The sequence below is a fragment of the Nannospalax galili genome, unplaced genomic scaffold, assembly GCF_000622305.1.
Source record: "Nannospalax galili isolate Female #2095 unplaced genomic scaffold, S.galili_v1.0 scaffold806, whole genome shotgun sequence".
Lineage (NCBI taxonomy): Eukaryota > Metazoa > Chordata > Mammalia > Rodentia > Spalacidae > Nannospalax > Nannospalax galili.
The window spans coordinates 118,955-141,028 of NW_008355419.1; the positions used below are offsets into that span (position 1 = coordinate 118,955).

General features: G+C 50.6%; 3 protein-coding genes and 2 pseudogenes across 8 annotated transcripts in view; 2 read left to right on the forward strand and 3 right to left on the reverse strand.

Annotated features, from left to right (window-relative positions):
* The window catches only part of Perm1 (PPARGC1 and ESRR induced regulator, muscle 1), a 40,242-nt gene that overhangs the window by 15,502 nt on the left and 2,666 nt on the right, over positions 1 to 22,074 (reverse strand). For 2 of the 4 annotated variants that reach the window (XM_029555870.1, XM_017803046.2), the window contains exon 1: positions 12,168 to 12,799. The exons of 1 other annotated variant lie outside the window; for it this stretch is intronic. The gene's annotated coding sequence lies outside the window, so the exon portion shown is untranslated. Of the gene's footprint in view, positions 1 to 12,085; positions 12,800 to 22,074 lie in introns of those variants that run through there. One more of the 4 variants, XM_029555868.1, reaches the window with a different exon arrangement.
* LOC103749729 lies at positions 2,192 to 3,805 on the reverse strand (annotated as a pseudogene).
* On the reverse strand, positions 6,105 to 6,214 carry LOC115067620 (annotated as a pseudogene).
* Positions 9,940 to 11,168, forward strand: Isg15 (ISG15 ubiquitin like modifier). Its single transcript, XM_008852558.3, has 2 exons — positions 9,940 to 10,047; positions 10,655 to 11,168. Exons 1-2 carry the CDS (start codon positions 10,045 to 10,047, stop codon positions 11,144 to 11,146), a joined length of 495 nt encoding a protein of 164 aa, XP_008850780.1. The 5' UTR covers positions 9,940 to 10,044; the 3' UTR covers positions 11,147 to 11,168.
* Agrn (agrin) overlaps positions 13,188 to 22,074 on the forward strand; it is a 32,928-nt gene continuing 24,041 nt past the window's right edge. For all 3 annotated transcript variants that reach the window (XM_008852552.3, XM_008852554.3, XM_008852555.3), the window contains exons 1-2: positions 13,188 to 13,480; positions 15,395 to 15,656. In XM_008852552.3, coding sequence (XP_008850774.1) covers positions 13,274 to 13,480; positions 15,395 to 15,656 — 469 coding nt within the window. In that variant the 5' untranslated portion in view covers positions 13,188 to 13,273. The remainder of the gene's footprint in view (positions 13,481 to 15,394; positions 15,657 to 22,074) is intronic.

Consider the following 22,074-nt stretch of genomic DNA (forward strand, 5'->3'; position numbering starts at 1 on the left):
GAAAAGTTGACCTCATTCACCCAGTGTGTGCAGTTGCTGACTGGCAGTATCTGCCCAACACCTGTTCTAGGGTCCCCTACCTGGGTACCTGCCCAGAAGATGTCTCTCTCTGAGATCAGTCTCAGTCTGGTCCTAGACTATACCTAGAAGAATTCTGCCTCTAGCTCTAGGAAGTCCTCTTTGATCCCAGTGCCCCTTCAGACACTCCTTCTAGGACTGAAGATGGGTAGAGAACAAATGGCCCAGCCTGTACCACCACCACCCCTTCTAGACAGGGGTCTATGCCTTGGGACCGACAACAAGGCTGGGCTGTCTCTTTCCCAGGTGAGGCTACCCACTCCCCTCTCTGGCTACTGCTCCAGGTGTGGAATAGGGGAATCTTGGGAATCCTCATGAGTATTCCAAGGAAGTGATTCTGTCAGCCTGTGAGGAATGTAAATGAAATGTACCATCTTTTCTATCAAAGGATTAAATGAGACAAAGAAGTTTTTTGTTCTTTGTTGTTTTTTTAAAAAAATATATTTTATTTATTATTTTTATGTGTATGAGTATATTGCCTGCATGTAGGTAAGTGAACCCATGTCATGCAGTGCCCTCAGAGGTTAGAGGAGGCTGTCAGATCCCCTGGGACTGGAGTTACCAACAGTTGTTAGCTGCCATGTGGGTGCTGGGATTCGAACCCAGGTCTTATGCAAGAACAACCAGTGTTCTTAACCACTGAGCCATCTCCCCAACCCCTACAGGTATTTCTTATAAACTCAAAGACCCCTGGGAGTAGACTGGGCCCCTGCTCACCTGCTAGATCCTTAGCTTAGGCTTTGGTGCTAATGTAGAAGTGAGCCCCTAGACCTGGTCCTACTTACCTTCCCTAGCCTGAAGCTAAACCCAAGAAAGCCTGCAAGCAACCAGTCACCTCCCTTTCTCCTGATGCGGATCTTCAAGATAGCAGCCACCTGATTTTCTCCCAGCTACCTGGGCCCCACCTTGGGAAGTCAAGTCTTCATTGACTGTGTACCTCTTTGAGCCTGGCAAGTCTATGTGAACTGTCCCCCACCTCTGCCTTCTGCAGAGATCAAACAAGCAGGGGAAAGGCAGAAGAAGCAGGCAGATCTCTGTGAGATCAAGGTCAGCCTGAGTCTACATAGTGAGTTAAAGGCCAGTCAGGGCTACAGGGAAACCCAGTCTTTTTTTTTCTTTTCTTTTCTTTTTTTTTTGGTATTTTTGAGACAGGGTCTCCCTGTAGTCCCAGCTGTCCTGGAACTTACTATGTAGACCAGGCTGGCCTTGAACTCACAAAGATCCACCTGCCTCTGCCTCCCAAGTGCTGGGATCAAAGGCGTGTACCACCCACCACCCGGGGAAACCCTGTCTTAAAAAACAAAAACAAACAAAAAGATTGTTTTTACTACCCTGACTCAGGACAACCCCCACAGACATGCCCACAAGTCAATCAGATGGGGAAATTCCTCTTTTGAGGCTGTCCTCTCAGATGACTCTGGGCTATATCAAGTTGACAGTTAAAGCTATCCAGGACACCAAGGAGGACCTTAAACTTCCAATTCTTCTGCCTCCCCCTTCCAAGAGCTGGGCTTACAGGCATGTGCTAAGACCCATTTTACACAGTGCTAGTGATCAAACCAAGGGCTTCATGCCTGTAGACAAGCACTCTACCTAAGTTATATCCTCATCAACCCTTTTTTGCCATGAAATTTTTTTTCCTGAAAAAAAAAAAAAACTCATTTCTAATGTTATCCTACAAAAGAATGGGTTTCATCATAACATTTTCATAATACAAAATCATGAGCCTAGAGTTAAGTGCACTTGCTACTCTTGCAGAGGTCCTGGGTTGAGTTCCCACCACCCATCCACAGTAGGTTGAGTTCACAACCACCTGTAACTCTACTTCCAGGGGATCCAACATCCTCTCTGGCCTCCATGGCACTGCACAAATGTGATGCACAGACTAGTAGGTGCATGCGTAAAAATGTTCACACCAGTCGTGGTGGCACATGCCTTTAATCCCAGCACTTGGGAGGCAGAGGCAGGCGGATCTCTGTGAGTTCAAGGCCAGCCTGGTCTACATAGTGAGTTCCAGGACAGCTGGGGCTACAGGGAGACCGTCTCAAAAAGACCAAAATAAATAAATATTTACAAAACATAATATAAACCATATTTTGCTCATATTTGCCCCCTCCCTCTTACTTTCCAGTAACTGTATGAGAGCACATACACCGCCACATACAAGTTACCTGATTAGACCACAACTGTCAATGTTGGAACAGAGTAAGCTTCCCTATAAAAGCAGTACCTTTGTGACATTTTTAAGTTTAGTATTCTTCTCTTTCTTCTTCACCCTCTCCTTCAACAGAATCCACACTAACTTCCTCATAATCCTTCTCTAGGACAGCCATGTCCTCACGGGCCTCAGAGAACGCCCCTTCCTCCATGCCTTCACCCACATACCAGTGCACAAAGGCACACTTGGCATACATCAGATCAAACTTGTGGTCTAGACAGGCCCAGGCCTCAGCAACGGCTGTGGTGTTGCTCAATATGCACATAGCTCACTGTACCTTGGCCAGGTCTCCACCAGGTACCACAGTAAGAGGCTGGTAATTGATGCCAACTTTAAGGTCAGTGGGGCACCAATCCACAAACTGGATGGTACACTGGGTCTTGATGGTAGCAATGGCAGCACTGAATCTTTGGGAACCACATCACCATGGTACAACAAGCAACAAGCCATGTATTTCCCATGGCGAAGGTGACGTGTCACCATCTGGTTGGCTGGCTCAAAGCATGCATTGGTGATCTCTGCTACAGAAAGCTGCTCATGGTAGGCTTTCTCAGCAGAGATGAAAGGAATATGCGGCCAGAGGGAAGTGGCTGCGGGGGTAGGGTACCAGGTTGGTCTGGAATTCAGGGCTCCATCAAATCTCAGGAAAGCAGTGATGGAAGACACAAATAGACCTATCAACCTATTTAGGTTAGTGTAAGTTCGGCCCTCAATATCAAGGTTTCCATGACAGATGTCATAGATGACCTGGTTGTCTACCATGAAGGCACAATCAGAGTGCTCCAGGGTGGTGTGTGTGGTGAGGATGAAATTGTAGGATTCAGTAACAGCAGTGGAAACCTGGGGGGCTAGGTAGATGGAGAACTCCAGCTTGGACTTCTTTCTGTAATCAACAGAGAGCTGTTCCATTAGCAGGGAGGTAAACCCAGAGTCAGTTCCCCCACCAAAGCTGTGAAAAACCAAGAAGCCCTGAAGACCTGTGCACTGGTCAGCCAGCTTGCAAATTTGGTCTAATCTCCTTGCAAATTTGGTCAGTAATCTCCTTGCCAATGGTGTAGTGGCCACTGGCATAGTTATTGGCAGCATCTTCCTTGCCTGTGATAAGTTGCTCAGGGTGGAAGAGCTGGCGGTAGGTACCAGTGCAAACTTCATCAATGACTGTGGGTTCCAGGTCTACAAACACTGCCTTGGGCACATGCTTGCCAGTGCCTGTTTCACTGAAAAAGGTGTTGAGTCGTGTCTGCCCCCAATGGTCTTGTCACTTAGCATTTGGCCATCAGTCTGGATGCCATGTTCCAGGCAGTAGAGCTCCTAGCAGGCATTGCAAATCTAAACACCAGCCTGGCCAACGTGGATGGAGATGCACTCACACATGGTTGTTTGCTTGAGGCTGCCGAGGAGATGGCAGAGATGAAGAGGAGGGAAGTTGTTGCTTATTACAGTGAAACTCTTAGGCAGTGAATGTCAGAGACCCTGACAATTTTTAAAATTTAATTTTAATTTTATATGTATGAGTGTATTGCCTGCATGTAGGTAAGTGCACTTGTGCCATGCAATGCTCTCAGAAGTCAAAAGATGGCATCAGATCCCCTGAAACTGGAGCTGCCATGTGGGTGCTGGAATCTGAACCCAGGTCTTCTGCAAGAACAGCCAGTGCTCTTAACTGCTGAGCCATCTTTCTAGCCCCAGTCTCAGAATATTTTAAATCTCTGATTTGCTTGTTTATTAACAATTTTATTAAATTTTTTATTTTTATTCATGTGTATATGTGTATGTCTCAGTGTCTACCACATGTGTGGGTGCCTGCAGAAAGACAGAAGAGGGTGCTGGATTCCCTGTAGGTGGAGTTACATGTGATTTTGAGCTGCCTAAAGTGGGTATTGGAAGATGAATTCACGTCCTCTGAAAGAGCAGTAAGCACTTCTGACCGCTAAGGCACCTTTCTAGCCACATTTGTTAACAATTTTAAACTAGATGGGGGTAGAACATGCCTGTAATCCCAGTATTTAGGATACCGAGGGGGGAGAATTACAAGTTTGAGGCCTGCCTCTCAGCCACATAGTGAAACTCTGTCCTCAAATCAAAACAACAGGGGCTTGAGAGATGGCTCAGCAGTTAAGAGCACTGGTTGCTCTTACAGAGGACCTGGGTTTGATTCCCAACACCCACATGGTAGCTAACAACCCTCTGTAACTCCAGTTCCAGGGGATCCAATGTCCTCTTCTGACCTCCACAGGCACTGCATGACACAGGTATACTTACAGGCAGGCAATATACTCATACACATAAAATAAAAATAATGAATAAAATATTTTAAAAAAACAACAAAAGCCCAAACAATTTCAGTTTTAAAAATTTTTCTTTGGGGCTGGAGAGATGGCTCAGCGGTTAAGAACACTGGCTGTTCTTGCAGAAGACCTGGGTTCGAATCCCAGCACCCACATGGCAGCTAACAACTGTCTGTTAACTCCAGTTCCAGGGGATCCAACAGCCTCTTCTGTCCTCCACGAGCATTGCACGACATGGGTGCACTTACCTACATGCAGGCAATACATGAATACACATAAAATAAAAATAATAAATAAAATGTTTTTAAAAAAACTTTTTGGAAATTTATTTACTGATAACTCCACTTACTTGAGAGGCTGAAGTAAGGAAATTGCAAATTCAAGGCCAGACTAGGTAGTTTACTAAGACTTTGTCTCAAAATAAAAAATTTAGGGCTGGGGAGATGGCTCAACTGGTTAAGTGTTTAACCTGGATTCAATTTTCTAATTTTCCCCGCATAAAAAAGCCAGCTGTGGGCCAATAAGATGGCTCAGTGGGTAAAGGTGCTTCCGGCCAAGGTTGACAACCTGAGTTCAATCTCTGGAATCCACATGGTGGAAGGAGAGAACCAACTCTTGTAAGCTGTCCTCTGACCTCCATGGGTGCACCATGGCACACACACTTGTAGAAGATAAGAGAGAGAGAGAGAGAGAGAGAGAGAGAGAGAGAGAGAGACTGTGTCCAGCCAGTTTAGCTTAATCAAGTGAGCTCCAGGTTCACTGAGAAACCCTATATCTGTTTCAAAATGTAACATGGAAAGCAACTGAGGAAGACACCTAACACCAACCTCTGGCTTCCTCATGCACACATACACATGTGCATACACATGCGCAAATAAATGTTCTTAAATTTTGAGACAGGGTCTCCTTGTAGCCCCAGCTGGCCTGGAACTCGATATGTAGACCAGGCTGGCCTCAATCTTACAGAGATCTGCCTGCTTCTGCCTCTACCTCTGGAGTACTAGGATTAAAGGTTGAGCTACCATACCTGGTGCATGCAAATAACTTTTTAAAAAATTTAAAAAGGGTTCAGCATGTAATTTAGTGGTAGTTACATAGCATAAGAGACCTCAGTTCAATACCCAGCACTGAAAAAAATTAATAATGCATTTAAATTTTACTTGACTATTATATTTATTCAGTAGTTTTGGCTAACTTTGCCTGCTATATGCTTTTCATACTAGCAAATATTTGAGGGCTGGTAGAGTGCATGCCTAGCTTCCCTAAAGCCCTGACTTTGATCTCCAGCACCACACAGACCAAGCATGGTGGAGCTTGCCTGTAATCCCAGCAGGATAAGAACTTCAAGGTCATTCATCCTCTGTATTAAGTTCAAACCCAGTCTGGAGGCTGTAGGAGACACTGTACAAAAAAAAAAAAAAAAATTGAGATTAAAAATTTTTTTTGTTTCCATTTCAATCAATAACTAAGTCAAAAATACAATGTTTTGAAAGAAAGAACTCTTAGGACAGAAGTAGATGATGATGTTTTGGGATACTGAATTAGCTTTAAGATATACACAGGGTATCAGATATTAAACTGATAAGAACAGATACTACACTTGATCTTAGCCAAAAAGCCGAGAAGCAATTGATTTTGTTTTGTTTTTGTCTTTTTGAGACAGGGTCTCCCTGTAGCCCCAGCTGTCCTGGAACTCACTATGTAGACCAGGCTGGCCTGGAACTCAGGGATCCGCCTGCCTCTGCCTCCCAAATGCTGGGATTAAAGGTGTGCACCACCATGCCTGTTGTGATTTTGTTTTTTTAAAAATAAACATGAGGGGCTGGAGAAATGGCTCACAGCAGTTAAGAGCTTAAGAGCACTTGGCTGCTCTTCCAGAAGACACAGGTTTGACTCCCAGAACCCACGTGGCAGCTAACAACGATCCATAACTCCAGTTCCAGGGAATTCAATGGCCTCTTCCGGCCTTTGTGGGCTTTGTACAACACAAGTGCACTTACATGCAAGCAATACATTCACATACATAAAATAAAAATAAATTTTTTAATTAAAAAAAAATGAAAGCAGCTTTTTTCATCAGGTTGCCAATTAAAAACAAAGACAAAAACAAAAACAAAAACTCAGGTGTGGTGGCACAGGCCTTTAATCCTAGCACTCTGTAGCACCAGCTGGCCTGGAATTCTCTATGTACACCAGGCTGGCCTTGAACTCACAGAGATCTGCCTGCCTCTGCCTCCCCAGTGCTGGGATTAAAGCTGTACACAACCACACCCAGCTTATTCTTATTATTTTTATTTTATGTATATGAGTGTATTGCCTGCATGTATGTAAGCACACCTAGGTTGTGCAATGAGAAAAGGGCATCAGATCCCCTGGAACTGGAGTTAAGGACAGTTGTTAGCTACCATGTGGGTGCTGGGAATTGAACCCCAGGTCCTTTGCAAGAGCAGCCAGTGCTCTTAACCACTGAGCCATCTCTCCAGCACCCCCAGTACTTCATTTCTTATGTGGCTAAGCAGTATTCCACTGTATGGATATACCACAGTTTGTATGTATAACCGTCCATTGATTTGATGGAACTTTGAGATGTTTCTACCATTTGTCTGTAATAAATTGTACTGCTATGAAGTATGTGTGTGTGTGTGTGTGTGTGTGTGTGTGTGTACACGCTATAGTGCACAAGTGCCTGTGGAGGCTAGAAGAGGGCATTAGGTTCCCTGAAGCTAGAATTTCAGGCAGTTGTCGGCTGCCTGATGTGGGTGCTAGGAACTGAACTTGGGTCCTCTGGAAGAAGAGCAGTCTTAACTGCCTCATCTCTCCAGCCTCACCCCCCTGCCCCTTTTTTTTTGAGACAGAGTCTCTTTAGTTCTGGCCTGGCCTAGAACTCACTATGTAGAACAGAATAGACTTGAACTTGCTATGATCCTTCTGCTTCTCTTTCTCTCCAGGGTGAGGGGATTATAGGCCTACATCACCACATCCAGTCCTCCAAGTAAGTAACTGAACACTTTTTCAGTTATTTTCATCACATAGCCAGGAGTGGAATTGCTGGATTTGCTGGATCATAGGATAATTTGATTGGACTATTTTCCATAGTGTCTGCACTATTTTACATACCTGACAGCAGTGCAACAGGATTCCAATTTTTCCAGGTCTCTGTCAATATTCCTTATTGCTCTTATTATTGTTATACAGTGTCAAATAGTGTCTTATGTGTTTTGATTCGCATGGTGGTAACATGCCTATAATACCAGAACTTGGTGGGTGGAAGCAGGAAGATCAGGAATTCCAAAGCCAGTTTTAGCTACATAATAAGTTTGTACTAGCTTGGACTACATAGCAAGACTGTCTCAAAAAACAAAAGACAAAAACCCATCTGACTCAATCAATATCTCTGTATAAGCAAAGAAGTCTTAATAAACTAGGGTAAAAGATGCTTCCTATAATCTCTCTCTCTCTCTCTCTCTCTCTCTCTCTCTCTCTCTCTCGTGTGTGTGTGGGTGTGTGTGTGTGTGTGTGTGTGTGTCTCTGTCTGTGTCTGTATGCATGTGTTTCTATCTCTATCTCTATCTCTCTCAGTATATACACACAACTATTCATAACTATTGACCTAAATTCAACGGCCAATAATGGTTGTCTTTGGGCAGTTTGGATTGCCACTACTTGAAACAGTTTCTGAATTAATCATAGTATAACTGCCTACACAAAAGCACAATTCTCACCTCAAAGGGTTAGATAAGAAGTAGTTTATTCGGGAGCCCAGAAACACAGATTTAGGTCACCCCAAATTCCATGCTTCACCATGGTAACAGCTTCATGAACTTTTTATAGTAACAACATAAAGAAAGCAATAATTAAGATACTTTTCAAATACACTGATGGACATCAGAGAAGCAGGTTACAGAAAAGCAGGTAGAATTTTGCTGTAAGTCTGAGATGTTTGTTTAACAGCATTCTGAGCCTTTGGGTTGGTGAAAGCTAGTGGCCTGCTACATTAATAGACCTCAAAAGGTTTTATCCTGTTAGTCACAGGATGTCCAGTTTGACACAGAAGTGGGCAAAGAATGTCTGTTTAGGGAACTAAAGATTACCCAAGATAAGTTGTGAATAGGCTCCAGACTGGGGCTGGAGAGATGGCTCAGCAGTTAAGATCCCTGGCTGCTCCTGCAGAGGACTCAGATTCGGTTCTCAGCACTCATTTGGTAGCTAACAACTCTACTTCCAGGGGATCTAATACCCTCTTCTGGCCTCCGCAGGCATTGCACGTGATGCATTTATTTATATACATGCACACAAAACACAATCATACACATAAAATAAAAATAACTAAATAGGGGTTGAAGAGATGGCTCAGCGGTTAAGAGCACTAACTGCTCTTGCAGAGGACCTGGGCTCGAGTCCCAGAATCCATGTGGCGGCTACAAACCATCCTTAACTCCAGTTCCAGGAGAATCCAAAGCCCTCTTCTGACTTCCGCAGCATAGCACGACACAGGTGCACTCACATACATGCAGGCAACACACTCATACACATAAAATAAAAATTAATAATAAAATTAAAAATAAATAAATAAATAAATAAATAAATAAATGTTTTAAGGCTCTAGTCAGGGTGTGGTGGCACACACCTTTAATCCCAGCACTTGAGAGGAAGAGGCAGGTGAATCTCTGTAAGACAGAGCCCACCCCGGTCTACATAGTGAGTTCCAGGCCAACTGGGGCTACAGCCAGACAATGTCTCAAAACAACAACAAAAAATTCTGGACCTGCAGCATTCCATACTCTCTACAATCATTAAAGTGCTAGTCAGTTAGCCAACTTGCAGGAGATTCAGGTGAAGATACAGGGCTCTTTTTTTTTTATTCCTGGGAACTTTTGTTCACAACATTTTCCAAGATAACTAATTTTCTTTTTTTTTGGTCTTTTTGAGACAGGGTCTCCCTGTAGCCCCAGCTGTCCTGGATCTCACTATGTAGACCAGGCTGGCCTTGAACTCACAGAGATCTGCCTGCCTCTGCCTCCCAAGTGCTGGGATTAAAGGCGTGTGCCACCAACCCCGGCATCCAAGATAACTTAATTTTCAAACTGGAAATGAAAATTAAATTTCCAAATATCAATTTTTGTTATGACTTCTGCATACCTTATAAAGGACCTGAAATATTGGGATATTTAGGGGGTTTCTGAACACAGCCCTGGTTGAACCTTGACCCATGAGAGTACTTTCAGGCAAGTTTCTTATATTGTTTTGGTTTTCTCACTCCAAGGCAAGCCTTGGGGAAAAGGAAACTGAAACAGACGGCAGCCCAAACTGTGCAGGCATGCAGGAGGCCCCGCCCCATGACACACACAGCTTACACATTTAAAAGGGCTGAGCCCAGTCTCTTGGTGTGAGAGCAGCTGGAAGCTAAGACACAGAAATTCCTCACTGGCTGCAGAGGACCTACAGCTAAAGCCCACAGACATGGTAAGACCAATTTGGGGCAGAAGCAGGTGGATCTATTCTAGTTGACCCCTCCACCCCCACCCCCACCCCCGCCTTCTTTGATAAGGTCTCCCAGAGGCAGAACAGTTACTCTGTGGAAAAAGTACACAGCTGCTAGCCAGGCACAGTGGCGCTCGCCTTTGATCCCAGCACTCAGGAGGCAGAGGCAGGCGGATCTCTGGGAGTTCAAGTCCAGCCTGGTCTACATAGTGAGTTCCACAACAGTTGGGGCTTCCGAGAGACCCTGTCTCAAAAAGACCCCCCCTCCCAAAAAAAAGTACACAACTGCTCAGAGCTCAGTACAAAGAAGGGACTGGGCTCCTTGTCTGCTCAGCTACCAGTCCTAAATCGCTTGGGGATGGGCCCAGAAGGAAATTTCGGTGGGTGAACTGAATGTGATGGTTGTGGGAGGCTGGCCTTTTAAAATGGACTCTTCTGTACCATCTACATACTTGGATGGTCCCCTCTGATAGAGAAGTGGGCAGTAGCAGTTATAGGAGTTAGCTCTGTTGCTAAGTGCTTTGCATGTAGCAGCCCCCCAGGACTGGTGCCAGAGGAGTCTCATCTAAGCCCATGATAATACCTACAGGGCCAGGACCTAAAGGTGAAGATGCTGGGGGGTGAGGAGTTCCTGGTGCCCCTGAGTAACTCCATGATGGTGTCAGAACTGAAGAGGCAGATTGCCCAGAAGACTGGTGTGCCAGCTTTCCAGCAGCGCCTGGTATGCCTAAGTGGTGAGGTGCTACGGGACAGCATTACCCTCATCAGCCAGGGCCTGGGCCCTGGCAGCACAGTCATGCTGATAGTGCAGAACTATAACAACCCTCTGAGTATCCTGGTGAAGAACGACAAGGGCCGCAGTAGCATCTATGAGGTCAGGCTAACGCAGACCGTGTCAGAGCTCAAGAGGCAGGTGTGCCAGCACGAGCAAATACAGGAAGACCAGTTCTGGCTGAGCTTTGAGGGAAGGCCCATGGAGGACCACCAACCACTGGGAGAATATGGCCTCAAGCCGCAGTGCACTGTGTTCATGAATTTGCGCCTGCGGGGAGGTAGCAGGGGACAGATCCAATGCTGTTAATAAAAGATGATGGCAATGAGAAGTTCTGCCTCCTGTTTGCCCATCCTCCTTCAGAAATGACCATCTGTTTGCCTTCCCCTCTGCACCTCTGCAGAAGTCAGGTGAAAAAAACCCAGGCAGATCCCTGATAACAAAGCTCTGGATTACCAAATTAAAGGACAGGGTTTCATAGCAAAAAGTCTAATAAGAACTTCCCCTTGTGAAGTCTTTTGAGAATTCACTTCTAGATAAAGAAGACACTTACTGGGACCCCTCCTAGCCAGATTGAGCCTCAACCAGCTCCTAAACAACTGCCCCCCACCTGTCCATCTGACTCTACAGTCCATAGGAAAAGGCTCCTAATGGGACCAGTTGCTCCCCAGATCCCCTAGAAACACAGAGTCTGTGGAACTGCCTGGGTAGGCTGTGAGGGAAGCTGGTGCATATCCCTGTGGGTATCCCCTGTCCCACCTGCACTGGTCCAAAGAGGTTGTGAAACAGGGCCTGGTCACTCACATGAGCCGACTGCTGTTTAGGATATGAGTGGCCAGAAAGTTATATCCCCCATTCCGGCCAAGAAGAGGCCATGGTTGGCAGGTTACGGGGACCTAGAATTGGGGGCTCACCTTCGGACAAAGGTATGCAAAGCAGAGCATATCCAAGACGGGAGGCACCTAATTTGGAAAAACTTCGCCCCCTTCTTGCCTGATGCTTCCTTCTCTTGTCTTTTCCTCCTATAACTACTTACTTGGGCTTTGAGGCAGCCTAGGATATAAGCAAGTCAGGACAAGCACCTCTGCGGTGGAGGGCCTCAGATCCCAACGTTCAGGACTCTTAAGAATATCTCACTGGAGACTCAGAACCCCCACTTCTGGTGTGTTGGATGCACACCACATATCTGGGTCAGGCGACCTCAGGTCTGGCAATGCCAATGTCTACTGTGTAGATGTGACCACAAACCTTCTTTTGGGATCCCTTTTCCTGAAGCCCGCCGGGGTCGGGGTGGTGGGGTCCTCCTCTGGGGGGAGCTTCTGCCACCCACCTTTCACTCTAGCTTCTGGCTCAAAGGCCTATGGCCTGTGCACCGCAGATCCAGTCCCGGGAAGACAGAATAGTGTGTTCTCTCTTTCCTTCAGTCTTCCGTAGTCCAGGCTTGGTTCCCCTGGGACTCAGTTCATACCTTGTAACTAGCCAAGTTAAGATGGAGAAGCGCTGGATCCCAGAGGGAGGGGGGCGTGGAAGGCTCCCCAGCGGGACAGAACACAGCAGTTGCACGGCAGGGGGCGTCCCGCTGCCCCACGCGGCCAGGCCGGTCTGGGCGCCTTTCAGACCAGTCACCGCGCACAGGCCACCGGCAGGGGGCGTAGCCCTACTGGGCCGCCTCGGAGCCTCCAGAGGTCCGGGGGTACCGAGCTCGGTGGGCAGCAGGGCGGGAGGCAGACGCAAGGGGCGGTGGATCTGAGCTCCCGCCCCGCATCCTCTCAGTTCAGGGCGCCCCATCGCTCCCGGCGCCGCCGCGAGCCACTTGGAAGTTCCGTCACGTCGCTTCTCGATTATACATTAACCTGATTTCAGCCGCATTTCCTGGTGGGAGGAAGGTTCAAGCGGACGGAGGAGGGGCGTCCGCAGAGTGTCTCGCAGAGCGCGCCCCGCCTTCCCCTCCCCCACGGCGGCCCGCCACCCACCCCGCCTCCGCCCGGCGCCGCTGTCCCAGAGCTTTGTTCACGGACAGCGCGGGTCTCCGGGAGGGGGCGGGCCGGGCCCCAGGGGAGGGGGCGGTGCTGCCCAGGTCCCGCCCCCTCCCCGCCCCCCGCGCCGCATGCCCTCCCTCCCACCGCCTCTGCGAAGCTGCGGCGGGGCGGCTCCCCTTCTGCCCCCTCCGCGGCCCGGCTCCCCCGCCGCCCTCCCCCCGCCCCCGCCCGGCGCCGCTGTCCCAGAGCTTGGCTCACGGACAGCGCGGGTCTCCGGGAGGGGGCGTGCCGGGCCCCAGGGGAGGGGGCGGTGCTGCCCAGGTCCCGCCCCCTCCCCGCCCCCCGCGCCGCATGCCCTCCCTCCCACCGCCTCTGCGAAGCTGCGGCGGGTCGGCTCCACTTCTGCCCCCTGCGCGGCCAGGCTCACCGGCAGCCTTCCGCCGTCCTCGGCTGCGCCATGGCCAGCCTGTGGCTGTGCTGCCCGGCCCCGCTGCAGCCGCTGCTGTTGCTCTTGGTGGTGGCCGCAAGCACCCTGCCCAGCGCCGGCGGGACGTGCCCGGAGCGCGCCCTGGAGCGGCGGGAGGAGGAGGCGAATGTGGTGCTTACCGGCACGGTGGAGGAGATCCTCAACGTGGACCCGGTGCAGCACACGTACTCGTGCAAGGTGGGCCCCAATAGAACCCCCGAGATCTCAACGCCCCGGAATCCCAGCCGGGGCCTCTTCCCCCGCGGCTCCCAGCCCCGAGTCCCGCCCCTCGCGTGCCGGCCGCCCTGCTGGGACCCCTGCCCCAGGCCGTGGGAACGAGCCTAGAACTGCTCTGCAGCCCCAGCTCGTGCTTCCTTGGCGACCGCCAAGCCGCCGGGTAGGGCGCCAGGTCCCGGAAAACTCTGCAGCTCGGAGTGAAAGTTCCTGCGGGGCTGCTGTGGTTCCGCCCACAGTGCTCAGGCCGCAGTTGCAGTGGTGGCTGTCTCCCACCCCTTGTCCAAAGCCTCTCTCCCTTGTTGGAAACGTGTACATCCTCGCCCAAGGAAAAGAATAGGGATCAGGGAGGTGACTGCCTGTGGTGGGAACTGGGACTCAACTGTGCTGAGGCCACCATCAGAGTGAAAAGGGGTGCATAGTCCTCAAGTCCAGGGAGCCAGCGAGGGGTTTTTCAGTGACTCGGGGGTAGGTAGGGGGACCGGAACAGAGGTGGGTAGAGGGCTGTGGAGTCTCCCATGCGCAGGGAGCGAGGGCAGGTGCTCCGTTCTGCTCCTGGGAGAAGTGGGATTACCCTGCCTTTGAGTGGAGAAGCCTGCTTTGCTTCAACTTCAGCTGGATCTGGGAGCACCCTGGAATAGGTAATGGTGGGCTCCCCCTACAATTTGCTAAGGTGGGCCCAGGACGCCCTGTGCTGGTTCTCGTAGCCCCTCAGACCACTTCACCAGAAATAAAATTGTTTCTGCTCTGTGGGGATGGGGAGGATGGTGACTTCTTTCAGAGTAGCAGTTCATGCTACAGCTGAGATCCCCCCGCTGGGCCCCCTCCTCTCACCGCCAGGGCACTTTGCCAAGTCCCTGCAGGATTTTCCCGACTTCCTCCCGGCGGCTCCTGGGTGTGGCTGGGGTGGGGGAGGTGTGAAGGCTGCCTTCCCCCTATTTAGGTTATCTCCCACCACAGTTTACTGTGTGTGATTGGCGGAGGGGGTGAAGAGACCGGTAGATGAGGTTCTGCCTGCCACTGGGGGGTGGGGGGGGTTGGGGGAGTCCCTGCAGATGCTGCAGTCTTGAGGTTCCGGGAAGAGACTAGGCAGGTGGACAAGCCTTGCATTGTTTTTCACTGTCCCCTATTTCAGGAGCCCCAACCCCTCAGAGATCCTGAGGAAGGAGCCCCTTCCCAGGATGAGTGCCTGGGTTCCTGAACTTGTCCTGTGTGGGTTGCAGGCTGCATTCTCCAGGCATCTCTGTGAGAAGAGGTGCCCTCCGGGGCCCCCAAGGAGAAGGTGGAGGGTGGGGCTGACTTGCATTGCCCAAACTTGACTTTGTGGTTCATTGCTGCCTTGTCTGCCCAGACTCAGGCACTGACTGTGGAGCAAAGAAAGGGGCTTTTACTTCCTGGGGGGGGGGGTCTCAGCCCCCAAGCAGGGCTGTAAAAATCCCAGCTGGCCCTTATTCTGAAGCTGGTTTACCCATAGTGGCTGGTCCCGAGTGGTGGTGAGCCAAAGGTGAAGGCAGGTACTGCAGACCAGGCACCACCCTTTCAAATCTAGCCCTGACTGAGATGGACTCTTGTAGTTTGCTTGACTAGGCTTGGTTAGACCTGGGGTGAGAGCTGCTTCCCAGAACATAGTTAGGTTGTGTGGTATGTCCTCTTGTATGACATGTTGGAACAATGGCATTCAGGATATGTGTACTACCTTGCAGCCTTTGCTGAGAGGCTGACTCAGAGATCTTTGTACATCTCTGCCCAGGGCTGGAGTCCACTGAACATTTGGCTTGAACAAGTGATGCCAGAAGAGGGGGAAGGGCCCAGATGTCCAGTCTGGCACCCTTTCCCCGTAGGAAGACGACCAATGCACCCGCCTCCATATCCACTCAGGTTCGAGTGTGGCGGTACTTGAAAGGCAAAGACGTGGTGGCCCAGGAGAGCCTGCTGGATGGTGGCAACAAAGTGGTGATTGGTGGCTTCGGAGACCCCCTCATCTGTGACAACCAGGTGTCCACTGGAGATACTAGGATCTTTTTTGTGAACCCAGCACCACCCTACTTATGGCCTGCCCACAAGAATGAGCTGATGCTCAACTCCAGCCTCATGCGGATCACTTTGCGGAACCTGGAAGAGGTGGAGTTCTGTGTAGAAGGTGCGTGGTAAGGTGTTCCTTTAGGGGATCAGTGACTTGCAGATGGTGACAAGAAATACATGGGTGCTAAAGATAGGGTACAGATGAGAGCATGAACAGGAGAGTGTGCTGTCCTGCAACCTGCCTGTGGTGCTACATTCCTGATCCCTGGCCTCTTGGCTCTGCAGCCCTAGTCACACATGGCATGCACCCCAAGTCCTGACATTTTATGATCCTTGGTCTTAAAGCCATAAGCAAGCTACTGCCCTGCAAAGGGATTGGTTCCTCTGCTTTCTCTCCCTCCTCAGCACTCCACACTCTCCCACCTGGAGGGTCCTTTTCTAAGGAAGAAGCTGGAACCAGGTGAATAGGCACCAGCTGTCATACTCCTGCAGACATCTCAAAACATATGTCTAGATTGGACCCATAAACCCCTGTGCCTGGGCACAGGCATTGGAGGGTGGGGGCTACCCCGTGTGTTCTAGAGGCCCACAGTTTGTAGAGGAGCAGTACTGTATGACCAGACTCCCAGCTTCTAGAAAGTGACCAGAATCATGACCAGCTAAGTCTTCCCCTATCCCTGGTCACAGCCCCAGTTGGGGACTGAGACCCTTGGGGGTAAAGGTGGTGGAAAACGCTTTCTTTTTGTTGCCCCCACATCCTGTCTGTTTCTGCATGACTGGAAAGTGATGTAGGGTTGGAGAAAGAAACTTCCTTCTGAGGGCAGTGGCAAGGGTCGTGACTTCCTGTCTTCTGATGTGCTCGACTGGCTTCCTGGGAAGTCTTGTCGCCTCGCTTTTCTGCTTTGATGCTGACTTGGCTCTTCAGGACTTCAGGAGTGTTTCTGGGACCCTGCCCCCCATGTCTCCTTAGGGAACCTGCTTCCAGGTCCCCTTAGGTTTGGACCCCGTTCAGCCCAGGCTTGCTATAGGGACTCAGTCTGGACAAGAACCAAAAATTCTAGCCCTGTTGTTTGTGAAAGCTTGTGGTAGGGTAGGTATGTCCACTTTGGATTGAGTAGGGGACTGAGGAGGGGCCACAGTCCTTTGTCTCTGCAACATTAAGAGGGTGAATCATTAATATCTGCATGAGTCTAGCCTGAGGGTCCATGACTCGGTAACTGAGGACTTCCCCTGAGGTTAGAGATCATGTTATTCTGGGCACAACAAGGTTCAGCATCTCACCAAAGCCAGGCTCAAATTCCATGCTAGACTCTGGTTTTGGTGCTGGCAGTGCCCAGTTTGGAGCAAGACAGTCAGAGAATCATGGGAAGAAAGGCCCCCCTCCAGTGGATATGACAACCTACTGTACACTTGTATATGGCTGACACTTAGGAGTACAGGAATACTTTGGACCCAAGACTCATAGACCAGCATTCCTCCAGTAGAGAGCTTTGGAGCAGCTGGCCAGGGAGGAGGGAGTAGTGGGGACAGGACTAGGGACTCACAGGTGGAGCCAGGGAGCTAAGGAGAAACCTTATGGTGTGGGGGGCAGGGGGGCAGGGCAGGGTGAGGAGCCTGGACACTACTGTAAAAGGCTTCAGATGATGGCTTGGATTTGTTTGGGTGCTAAAGCAAGGTCAGAGTATCAAGGAGACAGTCAATAACTTAGGGGTCCTGGATGAAAATGGGATCTCCTTTTACCCATCCCTCCAAAACTAGGTCCATTGAACCCCATTCCCAGATCCTTACCCTGAAGCAGTCCCACCCCTCCAATCTGACTCTGTCCCCATTTTGCCTATAGGGGCCCCATACCAGCCCCACCCACAGAGGGAACTAGGTGAAGTCTGGGTCATTTCTGATCTCTTGTGCACTCCAGGTGTACACGACAGCCAGACCCTCCCCCACCCCTGGGGAAGGCTCCTCCTCTGATCCTCAGCCTGGGGAGCCACATTCCTGGCATAACAGGGACAGGTATGTGCCCTTCCCTCTGCGCCACCTTTGGGCAGGGGAAGCTGCTACTCCTTCCAGAAGGGGACCCCCACAGCCCTGACAAAGCTTTGTCAGGGAAGAGGTGAAGGGGTGGATCCTCTTCACTGCCGGTCTGGGTGCTGAGCACAGGTCTGTCACTGTCCTCAGTGTATCTCTAGGGAAAGCTGGATCTGGCATCTCCCTGAAACCCCCAGGAGAGACACAAGCCTGGCTGGGGCCTGTCCCTCCCTAATAGGAGCCAAGAGCAGAGAAAGGAAGTGTTGTCTGCCCCAGTGAGGACCTGGCACAAGGACAGGGCAGGGGGCCAGGGTCGAGTGAGCCTGGCACCTACCCAGCTTAGCCCTGCTTAGCTCTGAAGCTGGGGTCTTAGAGGCTATACTCCTTGCCCTGGTCTGGCTTGGTCTGGCCAGATGGGTTCTGTCCTTCCTTTCTATCAGGCCAGCAGTCCAGGGCCTTCAAGAAAGCAAGGTAGAGAAGCTCCAGGTCCTAGGACAGTGGGTGAGAGGACCCTGACCCCCTCAGCCTAGCTCCTGGAACTGTGTAGGGTTGCCTAAGATACTGGGAGGATCTCTGGACTGTGGGAGGACTGCCCTCCAGGCTGGTCTGAGACTCCCTTTGCCATCTTCTATCCCTTCACCTCCCCCACATTCCTTCTGTTGACTCTTGGTTCTCCAGCCTCACCCAGAGCCCTTTGAGGGCCCCTCCCCCAGGCAGGTCCAGGCTGGAGGCTGCTGGAGCTAGAGGCTGCCTTTCCCTGGGAGAAGGGCTTGCCCTGGTTGGGAGGGGCCTCTGAGTTCTGGTAAAAAGTTGGCTGCAGGAGTAGACTTGTCTCATCTTTGGGCTCACTGAGGCAGCCTTGGGGGGTGCGTTTTGCTGGCTCTAACCAATGGATGGTGATAGGTAGGTGATAAGCAGGAATGCCTTTGGTTCTATGGGGGTGTCTTCCCTTTAGGCAGGCAATAGGAAAGACTGAACTCATGAAAGTTGCTCTTGGCTTTTTCCAGACCCATCCCACTGTCCCATCCCCACCCAGAGAAGATGCCCCCTCCCCCAACTCCTGTGCTAATTGGAAATAGGAAAAAAAAAAGTTGTTTTGAAACCACCTCTGTCTATGTGGGTTTCTCCCAGTGGGTTCTGAACAGAGTTGCATCCTTTCTGATCCCTTACAGCATTCCTGTGGGCCTAGAACCCACATTGCAGAATTGGGAGATCAGGACACAGACAGACACACCCCCACCCCCACCCCCACCCCCTAGCCCAGGTCTGGGGCTGTCCACCAGTTCCTACAGGTTAGGGTAGGATGGAACCATTTAGAGAGAGGTAAAGGATACACTCACCATAGGTTCAGGAGGGTCCTATATCCCTGTTTGGTAGAGACTCTATGACCTATGCCTGGGGTGGAAAACGTAGTCCTTTTGCTACTTCCTGTGGGACCCTGGTCAACTGTTTATCTTAGGGCCTAGACGGAAAGATTCCCCTATACCTCCTAGCCACTGAAACCTTGGTAGGCTAGGCTAGGAGCTACCACGACAGTCACCACATTAGCCCTGATCACCTGGGCAGTTATAGAGGACTCTGTCCCTGTACTTCCTACTGGAGCTACTCAAGTTCAGAAGTGGACCCCTGTTAAACCATGTTGGAAGCTGGGGAAAGTCTGTTGAAGACACCAGTGGATCAGGATTTTGCCCCTCCCCTCCACTGCAAAGGTCCTGAGAACTTCCTCTGAGGAAGGCCCCCCTGCAGGGGTAGCTTGCAGCTGTACTGGGGAAAGAGATGGCCCCTCCCAGGCCTGGAGGCAGGGAAGAGGGGGCGGTTCTGTCCTGACAGGCTAGGGCTGTTTCCAGCTGTGTGAACTTTATTTGGATTTGTATGCCTAGGCCTGTAGCTGGGGGTAAGGGTAGAGTAGTTCTCCCCACTCCGGTTTTCTGGAGTTTAGCCTGGGTAGAGGATGTTCAGGTGTTGGGCCTATGGGCTGGTACTGGGCAAGGTTGCCTGTGTCTTGAGTGGTCAGATCCTGGCTGCTGTCCTCATATGCATGTGAGTCTCAGCCTCTGCTTGCTGTTGGTTGTTCATTCTGGCCCCATCTGTTATGTATAGCTGGACCTCTTGCCTGCTGGAGGGCCAGAGGCATCTCTTAGAAGCTCTACCTTTGGGAGTGACAGAGATGGCTTGTAAACAGTTAAGGTGAAGGATGTCCTTGGTAGGCTGCTATGAGGACAAGATTGAAGCCTAGGGCTTGTCAGGTTCACTGCCCTGTACAAGCCTGCCAGACCCTGAGACTCACACAGGTCTCTCCATCCTCTCTGCCCCAGAGCCAGTCAGACAGGGAGGATAACTGTTGCTGGCTGAGGTGAATTTGAGCCCCTTCCTTGGTCACCCTTGCACTGGGCCTCAGAAGATCAGCCAGCAGTGTGCCAATGAAGGCCCCTGTGCCCACAAGTGAGGTTCCAGCACCCATGGAAGAGCACAGATGCCATATTGGCAGAAGAGCTGGCTTATATGCCCCCTATTCTGAGGAGGAGGCCATCAGGTGAGAAGTGGCTTGTGGCATCCATCATTTATTCACAAATTCTTTCTCAAACATGTCCAATTGCCACTTGACAGCCATTCCTTGTGGGGCTCACTGGCAGCAGCCAACACCACCACCTTAACAGAGCCCTGCTGGGGTTCTGGTGGCTTCCCTAGGAGCTATGAGTTCAGTCAGATAAAGCCTAAATGAAAGGAACAGGCTGATGCTGCCACCTAGGTGAGGGTGGATGCAATGTTATATGGGGAAAGGAAAGAACTAGAAATCAGTCCCCAGCTGCCTGTACCCCTGGCTGGGAAAGAAAGCTGATCCCACTCTTGAGCTGGCCTTCTCACCCATCTGCTGATAGAAAACACCTCCAACTCCTGGTAGGAAAGCTCTTCCCTTTTTGCCAGCCTCCTCTGGATCTGTCTCTGCTCCCTATTTATTATACCTTTGGTCCTCTATCCCTCTCCCTACTTATCCTTTTTATCCTGATGCTCAACTACCCAGCAGCACCTCCATGAAGCCCTCGAGAACTCAGCCTGTGTGTGGCATTAGGCTATAGGACCCCTATCCACTGGAACCTGTGCCTGTCATTACCCAGCTCAGCACTGCCAGACTATAGGCAGGGACATCAAGGTCTTCTGACTCACCCAGCACTGATCACACGATTGCCACCTAGCTCCTTTCTTTTCCTTCTAGAGATGGACAGGGCCTCACTGAGCTGGGTTAGGGCAGAAATGGAGGCAGGAGGGACAGAGTTTGCATGTCCCTACCCTATTTTAGTGTCTTTGCACAGGTACCTGCTCAGTTGGCACCGGTTGGAAGATGCCTAGGTCCGGGATGGAGCTACCCAGATCTACCTTTTAGGCTCTGACCCTGTTAAAACCCTGGCCCTACCCATCACTTAGTTATGTGCAAGCTTCACTTCACCCATTCGACTTTCATTTGAAACTGCCAGTGTCTCTCTAAGGCCAGATAGATGAGATGTACTAAGCTGCTCTAGTGCTCAGGAAGGCATAGTCCAGTTGATTGGTATGGGGGAGCAGCCATAGGTTGAGGGGCCCTAGCCAGCCAAGGGATAGTAAAGGGGCAGTCTGGCAGCATGCTGGCTCTCCTATGAGCCAGCCCTTTGTACCCAAAATTTTCATTTAATCCAATCACCCTGCCGAGCAAGCTGTCAAAGGCCAGAGGTCCAGATGGTTGGACATAGGTCTGACCTGGGCCTGAGGCTGACTAGAGGAGCCTTGGAAGTTGCCTCATGCTGGCAGTTGTCCCTGCCCAGCACAACTGTCCTGCTGTGGAGTGCCTATTGTCTTAAGGCCAAGGGGGAGAAAAAAGAGGAATGGCCAGGTGCAGTTTACGACCAGACACTAGGAGGTCAGAGGATGGAGAGGAGCTCTGCCCTACCTCCACCAGGGTAGCCAGCTCTAGTAACCTGTGTAGTGCATGCTTAGAAATTACTGTCAAAGAGGGCGGGTGAGCCTCACCCCTGGCTTGATCAGAGATCAGAGGGCATGGCACCTCTACAGGCCGGGTGAGGCCCATGCTTTGGAAGATGAGTGTGTGCATGTGCAGTGCATGTCGAATGTCCAGAAAGGCAGCTTTAGTGGGCTCCTCTGAACCACCCCACCCCCACCTCTCTATAGTCCTTTCTTAGGAAGCTGAAGCCTATTTGGAAAGGGAGGAGGAGTCATCTGCATGCGCAAGGGGCAGTGAGCCGACAATGGCTAGACTCTGCACCCTCCTCAGGCCCCATCCCCCCATCCTAGGTCCAGAGTAGTGCCTGGAGATTCCCAGCCAAGCATAGGAACACACCCATAATGCTTGGGAGTGAGGGACAAGCTTTGTGTTGCTCAAAGAATGCCTAGTATGTGTGCTGGCAGGTGGGGGTATGTAACAATGCCTACAAGTTTGAATGACTCCTGGAGAGAGCAGGAATACATAGTGTGTGAGCTCACATATGCAGTCGCATTGTCGGTAGGGTTGTGAGCCCAGA